Consider the following 8197-nt stretch of genomic DNA (forward strand, 5'->3'; position numbering starts at 1 on the left):
TGCCTATTTATGCTCTTAGTTTGTTTAAAATCCCTAGAAAGTTTGTGGAGGCAATCGAAAGAATCCAAATAAAGTTTCTTTGGTCAGGAGTGGAAGACAAGAATTGAATTCCCCTTATAGCTTGGAACAAAATTTGTTCTCCTAAGGCTTCTGGGGGGTTGGGTTTAAGGAATATTAGTTCTATGAATAATGACTTATTAGCAAAAAAAATCTGGAGAATGAAAGGAGAGGAAAGAGAATGGAATTTAATATGGAAAAAGAAATATCTTTATATGCAACCTTCTGAGGAAGAATTTCTGGATAACTCTTTTACTGTTGAAGGTTCTGCAATTTGGAATGTAGTTCAATCGGCTAAAAGTTGGGCTTCTGCTGGAAGAATGTGGAAATTGGGGAATGGAAGAAGTATCATATTTTGGGAAGACAAATGGCTTCTGGATAAACCTCTAGAGGATATTCCAATCCTTAAATATTGGAAAGATTGGTTCAAAAACAAGAATGGGGGTTTGGTTAGAGACTATTAGAGAAATGGGAAATGGATTGAGTTCAGCCAACAATGTCCAAGATTAAAGTTTCTTGAGATTTTTCTTTCTTCTAAATTTTTTAAGGACAATAAAGAGGATAGTTTGATTTGGAGGGAGACCTCAGATGGGAATTACTCTGTGTCTTCGGTTGTGGCTATCCACAACAAAGTTCTAGAAGAGATTCCTATTTGGGCTAAAGTGTGGAATAAGAAGTTAATTCCTAAAGTTAATACCTTTTTTTGGATTTTTATCCAAAATAAGGTGCTGACTCTTGACAATCTCCAAAAGCATGGATTGGTTTTTCCTAATAGGTGTTCTCTTTGTTGCAGGGAAGAGGAGTCTTCTTGTCATATTCTCCACCAGTGTACTTTTAGCCAGGAAATTTGGAAAATTATTTTTAGTAGGGAAAAGTTGAGCTAGGTTTTCCTTAACTCTCTAGGGGAGTCCTGGTAGCAATGGTACTATCCTAATTCCAACCCTAAGAATGTTGATCTATGGAAACTTACTTTCCTAATGTTATCTGGAACATCTGAAAGGAGCACAACAATAGGATTTTTAGGGATAAAAGTGCTAACCCTGAAGTTGTGGTGGATAAAATCTATAGAGGTATATTTGAATGTTTAAATGGAACTGATCATGGTCTAGAAACTAAATAAGACTTTAATGAAAGATGGAACCTTTCTATTACCAAATCAAGTAAGGAGAAGGGTAGGGATGGTCTAGTGTGGTGCTTTCCATATCAGGGATGGATAAAGGCCAACTTTGATGGTGTGTCAAAGGGGAATCCGAGTAAAGCTGGTTATGGGGGCATTGTCAGGAATTTTGCTGGAAGTTGCCTTGTGGCAGTCGTTGGCCCCCTGGGTAGTCAAACTAGTCATTATGCAGAAGCATCTGCAACTTTGAATACTTTTATTATTGCTAAGAATCTAAATTATGATAACTTATGGCTGGATGGAGACTTACTAAATATTATCAAGTGCCTGAAGGGGGAAACAAAGCCATCATGGTCTATAGAAAACATAATTTTTAAAGCTGGAGAAATTATTGCTAGCTTTAAAGTTATTATAATTGAGCATGCCTTTAGAGAAAAAAATTTGGTTGCGGATGGCCTGGCGAACCTAGGCATTAATTCTGAAGCTCAAAGCATTTGGCACGGGGAAGATAATATTAATTTTAAAATTAAAGATCTTCTAAGAAAGGATAGATTTATGGTGAAAGAGGGACCGCACAATCAATTATGATAGTTGTAATGAGTAATCTATACATTTATAGAAAGGTTATGATTACTTGGCAAAGTGGCAAAATCCTAATCAAAGATATTAATCCTCTGCACACTTTGTGGGTTAACATTTTTAAAATTTCAAGAGACAACGGGAAGGAAGCCCTGAAATTACAAAAGAACATAGTTGGTATTTTGAACTTGAATATGGAAGGGGGTCTAAGGAGGGGGGAACCATATAATATCTCCAAATGGAAGGAAATACCAAAGGTATGGACGAAGCTAAAAAAAGGATTCATGATGAATTTCATGGAGAAGCTAGTCGATTATGATAAAGGTAGGGTTAATCTTGATGTCTCTAAAATTATTGAAAACTGGAGTAACATGTCTTTTAAAATTCGTGTGAGGTTTAAATTGGATGCGGCCCTCATAGCGACTGTAACTGGTATGCCCCACTCAGGTCTCAATTTGTTTAGAGATCTGAAAGTTTCAAATAACGCGGTTAAGCTTTTTCCGCGTAAGGAGAAGGAGAGGGCAAAAATTGTTAAAGCAATGGGGGGGTTATTATGATGCTTCCAACATTAAGAAAATTTGGGGCTATGTGTTGAATGCTATCATGGAATATATTACAGTGGAGGGCCATTTTACTAGGGCCCACACATACCATTTTGTGTTGTTGAATCATTTCAGGCATGAGAAAAGGGTTTCCCTACCCTACTACCTCTTCAAGTCTCTGTTGAGCTCTCTTAATAAGCACAACAAGAATCCTTCAAACTTGGTGCTTCATTGTGGCCTCATTTTGCTCATATATGAGCACTGCAAAATCCTTGCTATTCAAGAAATTAAGAGATTGTCTGTGTCTCTAGGGAAAGGCAAGAGAAAGGTGGAGGAAGGCAGATCTAGCAAGGAAGAGTTGACTCAGAGCAAAAAGAGAAAAAGTGCTTCTGGGATGAAAATCCAAGAGGACAAGAATGATTTAGAGGATACCAGAAAAGATGGTTGTGAGATGGAAATAGATGAGTTTTGAGGTGAGGAAAGCTAGAAAGAAGAGGATGTGGGGGAAGAGGAAGGGGAAGCTTAGGACGTGTCCGACCAAGATAGTCCTACTCACAGTGCTAGCTTAGGCAATGACAATAGCCAGCCAATAGTGTTGAAGGATGATAAGGTTAATAAGGAAAAAGAAATGGATATTGAGAAGGAGAAGAATAAGGAACTCGAGCAGGAAATGGTCAAGGATAATCTGAGCAAGGATAAGGAGTGTGTTGGAGAAGGGTTATTTCTAGATAATCTCAAAAACCTATCTGAGGCTAGATTGGGTTTTGACATGTGGGCTTATGAATTTATAAAGAATCTGGAAAAAAATGGGAAGCAGTTGGAAGAGAAAAGGAAGGAAGATGAAAGGTACCAGAAGCAATGAAAGCAGGACATGGAGGAAAAAGATAAGAAGATGGAAGCTCAGATTGATAATCTGGAGGAAGGAAAAGCTGCAATGAAAAACCTGTTGGGAATGATTCTGGATATCTTGACTGTTGTCACTAAGAACCTAGAGGAAATCTCTAAGGTCCTTGAAAGCTCCATCTCTCCCAAACTAGTCATGGACATTGACATTGATGAAGATGCAATCGAGACTGGGATCGTGGAAAGCACTCCTGGTGGAGCGACAAAGAGAACTAGGGCGAACTTGAAGAAAGTTGTTGTGGCTTCTTCTAAGGAAATCCCTAAACTTAGGGATAATATTAAAGAACTATATGGGATTAGCAGAAACTTGGCTAATGCCCTGAAAAACATAAAATAGTTCCTTTTCTGTGCTTTGTCTATTTTGGCTGGTCGTTACTGGTATTGTGGGGCTTTTTTGCTGGTTTTTGCTAGTTGCTATGTTGGTTTTTCTGATGTATGTTCCTTCTGGTTTCTTAATGCTCTTTTTTCTTAAGGATCTTTTGTAAAGGGCTTCGGGGCCCCTTCAAAACCTTCTTTTACCGTAATAAAAAAACTATTCATAATTCAAATATACAAAACGTTGTCTACACAATAATTATAATATTTAATAATTATAGTTATAACAAGTGTGACATAGTGGCTAATACATTTATTTGATATTATCTATAACTTGTTTTGTAATAGAAAAATTTAATGTAGATGAGAGTAGAGTAATATGCATTGTACCATCACTTATTTTGTTAATTTGATTTATTTCTAATTTAAGTTTCAATTTTTTGAACTTATTTATTCTCTTAATAAAATTGGTTGTATAATTGTTTTAGAAATATAAATTTGAAAAGTAATGTACAAGTATATAATATCTACTAAACTTTAAGGATGAATGCAACTTGAGAGTGAGTACACTTGGTCTTTTTTGACTCTATAAAGTTATAAAAATTCATAAGTTGTGTCTTTATACCCTCTTAATGAGGATGTTAAAGTTCCCAACTTGTATCTTTTGATCCACTTAATTAGGATATGAAGATTTAAACTTGTATCTTTTGACCCATTCAATAAAGATGTTAAAATTAATCAAATAGACTTTCTGAATTCAATTGTATGACAAAGTCTACCTAATGTTCTACATATCCATTTGATCAAAATTATTAACTACTACAACAAAAACTAATATGAATTTTTATTTAAAAAAAGTCAAGTCTAACTATTAATTTCTTTTACAGAAAGTAATTAAAAACAAAAAATTTCTGCAAGTGCAGATAAAAAATACTTAGAGCAACGCGGTAAGACAGCACAGAGAAGGGAGATCGAGCAAATTGTACCAATTTAGAATCCTCTCGAGAGCCTCAAATTTCCCTTCTGCAACGGTGGCATGCACTCCAAGCTCTCTGGAATGAATCTCCACTGCATATGGCCGATTGTCTGAGGTCGCCGACAAAACTCTTTCTTCTTAACTCGTTTTGCTTAATTTTAATAACTCTGTAAAGCCTGCAAAGTCTTATTAGGATAAGCTTAAAAACATGGTCAATAACTTAGCTTTTTAGGAACTCCAGACAATTAATGCCAGCCCGCGAATCTAACGTGAAGCATCTACTCACATGGAATTCAGTTAGATTTCTCTGGTTTTTATAAATAACTGAGATCACAATTTGTATACCAACCAGAACACTGCTTTCGATCCCGTTTTCTGTTTTCAAGAAATGGCTTCACAGTTTCTGGTTTTGCTTATCATCATATTCCTGTCAGTTTCTCCAAGTGAAGGCTATAATGATCAAGCTCTGGCTCCTCAGATTTTGACTCAAATTGCAGTCAAGACGAGCATAGCACAAGCCCAAACAATTCGAGCTTCTATTCCTCCTGTCTATGAGAGGCCACCAATGGACGAAAAGCAGAGCCAAGCTATGGACGACTGCATGGAACTGTACGATCTCACAGTGGGTTCTTTAACGGATGGTCTGTTAATAATGACAGGATCTTCTTTGGGTTGGAACAAAGCAGTAGATCTTCAAAGTTATCTGAGCGCAGCCCTAACAAACGTCGTCACCTGTCTCGACGGACTGCAAGAAGCAAAGGTAAACCTCCGCTTGTATTCTTTCACAAATCATATGTCTAACGCGTCGTGGGGCGTAAGTAACTGCCTGGCTTTGGTAAAAAAGTTTTGGATCAAAACAGTGGATTCTGAGCAGATTTATGTGCGCAACCGACGCCTGTTATCTGATGCCCGTGAAGATGACGGCGGCGACGATGATTTTATATCACAGTATGGCTCTGTTGACGACGGCTTTCCGTCGTGGTTGTCTCGTGAGGACAGAAGATTGCTACTGCAGAAGACCACCAAAAATGGCGTCAAACTGGCGACCAATGATGTGACGGTGGCGCAGGACGGCAGTGGTGATTTCACGACTATTAGTGACGCCATTAATGCCGTTCCAAATAATAATCCAAACAGATCTGTGATCTATGTGACTGCTGGAGTGTACGAGGAGTACGTGAGCGTGCCGAGTAATAAATTTAATATCATGCTCATTGGTGATGGACAAGACGTCACTGTGATCACTGGCAACAGAAGCGTTGGGGATAACTCAACTACTTTCAATTCCGCAACTCTCGGTGTGTTAACATGCTCCCTCCCTCTATTTTATTAAAAAAATGGTTTATTTATTGGTTAAAGACATTTTACAATGATGGTCAGGGTGGAGTGTAATGACTTTAATCTGTTAACAAAAATTTATATATTTTATTTTAAATTCTTGCATTCTATGTATGTATTTACATCTAACTTTCAAATGACATTTTAATATTTCCTCTTTCTTCACCTCATTTGTATATATTTGCATCTGAACTAATCTTGATGAGTTGAAATGTATGCAGCTACTGTTGGGAAAGGTTTTATTGCAAGAGACCTCACAATTGAGAACACAGCAGGTGCAATAAAACAGCAGGCCGTTGCTCTACGTGTGGGAGCAGATCTGTCTGCATTTTATAGGTGCAGCTTCAAGGGTTACCAAGACACTCTGTATGTTCACTCACTCCGTCAATTCTATAGAGAATGTGATATCTATGGCACTGTAGATTTCATCTTTGGTAACGCAGCAGTGGTATTCCAAAACTGCAATCTTTTTGCACGAACACCGTTGAGCGGGCAGCAGAATATATTTACAGCTCAAGGTAGAACAGACCCAAATCAAAATACGGGAATTTCCATTCACAAGTGTAATGTTACAGCTGCACCTGAATTGGTTCCTGTTATCAGCTCTTTCCCGACCTACTTGGGAAGGCCATGGAAATTGTACTCGCGGACTGTTTACATGAAATCTTATTTAGATGGATTGATTCAGCCAGCTGGGTGGTTAGAATGGTCCGGTGACTTTGCCTTGAGCACGCTGTATTATGGAGAATATAAAAACGAAGGTCCAGGGTCAAATACTTCACAAAGAGTTACATGGCCTGGTTATCATCTGATGAAGATAAGTGATGCTCAGAATTTCACCGTACGTTCATTCATCTCTGGTGATATATGGTTACCAGGAACATCCATACCCCATGGAATCTCGCTTTAAAACATGAACAAGTCATTTCACTCTTTAGATATGAAGCATTGCAGTTTTTTTGGTCCCAAAACATCAATAGTTGTAATTTTTTTGTCCCAAATCTTCAAGCTTTGTAATTTTTTCTTCTTTCCCAAACATTCATATCAATTTAAAAAATTAAAATTCACGAAGATGATTCTTTGAAATTGAATAGAGTCCGCTGAAAGCACGTAAAGAGCCGTCTTTTCTGTGTCAATATAGTAATGCACGAGGTGGATGATCAAACATCGTAATGTAATTATAGATTATGACGTAAATTTCTAATTGAGAAAGTGTCTATTATATTTTGGTGGAAATGCTTTTAGTAAAATTATCATAATTGCAAACATTATGATAAATGTATTTTCATTTTTTTAACTCAAATTCCATACAAATTTCTCTTTCTATATATATATCTGTTTCTTATATCTTTAAATCTTCCATTTCAATTTTTGTTTCTCATTTCTGATAACATAGTGGAGGATTTATCACATTTCTCTATCCTAAATAGAATCCACATTGAAATGACAATAAATGTGTCCCCACTAATACAAATTTATGCTAAAATTAAAAATTATTTCTATAAAGTTATTGATATTTATGTCTTTAATAATGTTGCTAAAATAATCTTTCATTTGCTATTAGATCACTAGTTTAGTTCTTTTTAGCACTTAGGTTCTATATGGATAGTTTAATATGATGAATATGACTTGTAATAAATATTTTAATATATTTATAAGATGGGTAACTAGTGAACACGAGGCATGACACTTATGTGCAAGTAAGTTGAACATTATTTATTCAAATATGACATTCCAATAAATTGAACATTTTATTGTTCCAATATGAAATTCCAATAAATTGAGCATTTTATCTCAATACGGGATTCCACCATACTTACTTCCTGAGAGTAATATCTAATAGAATGTACAAATGATTTGGTTATACTATGTTTTTAGATTACTTTTTTTCTCCTAAATTATTGGAGCTCTTGTTTGATGTTATTATTTTTATTTGTTTACCCATATGATTGTGTATTGAATGGTAGTATTTATTAAACACATCTTTGCTAACTCACCAACCATAATATCTTACATATACTTCACAATGAGTTACAAGGACATGTGACCATCATGTGACAAAGATAAATGGTACATGGTTACCAATAAAATCCATTCCCTATGGATACTTTCTTTCAACCATTAATTTATAACTCTGTTTCAATGATCAAGTATCATAATTATTTTTCCTCTTATACTTTGAAGAATTGCAAATTTTAACTCTCTCAAATTTTTGAACATTTAAATTTTTTTATTAGAAAATAAATTTACAAAAAGAAATTATTAAAAAAAATTATTTTCCTTGTTTTCAATATAGTTAATTAAAAGCATGTAGAGGACCATTTCATTTATAGAAAGGGAGTATAGTGATGTATGATGAAAATGGTCAAA

General features: G+C 35.7%; 1 protein-coding gene across 1 annotated transcript; it reads left to right on the top strand.

Moving 5' to 3' along the window:
- The first annotated feature begins 4877 nt into the window (after positions 1 to 4877).
- LOC131079357 (pectinesterase-like) lies at positions 4878 to 6737 on the top strand. Its single transcript, XM_058017271.2, has 2 exons — positions 4878 to 5787; positions 6049 to 6737. The coding sequence occupies exons 1-2, from the start codon at positions 4878 to 4880 to the stop codon at positions 6735 to 6737; spliced, it is 1599 nt and encodes a 532-aa protein (XP_057873254.2).
- Positions 6738 to 8197: the final 1460 nt, after the last annotated feature.

Source organism: Cryptomeria japonica, chromosome 11 (genome assembly GCF_030272615.1).
Source record: "Cryptomeria japonica chromosome 11, Sugi_1.0, whole genome shotgun sequence".
Lineage (NCBI taxonomy): Eukaryota > Viridiplantae > Streptophyta > Pinopsida > Cupressales > Cupressaceae > Cryptomeria > Cryptomeria japonica.

Coding starts and splice junctions, on each gene's coding strand:
- LOC131079357 (XM_058017271.2), top strand. CDS start 4,878: ATGGCTTCACAGTTTCTGGTTTTGCTTATCATCATATTCCTGTCAGTT. Junction 5,788..6,048: donor TTTCAATTCCGCAACTCTCG/GTGTGTTAACAT, acceptor AAATGTATGCAG/CTACTGTTGGGAAAGGTTTT.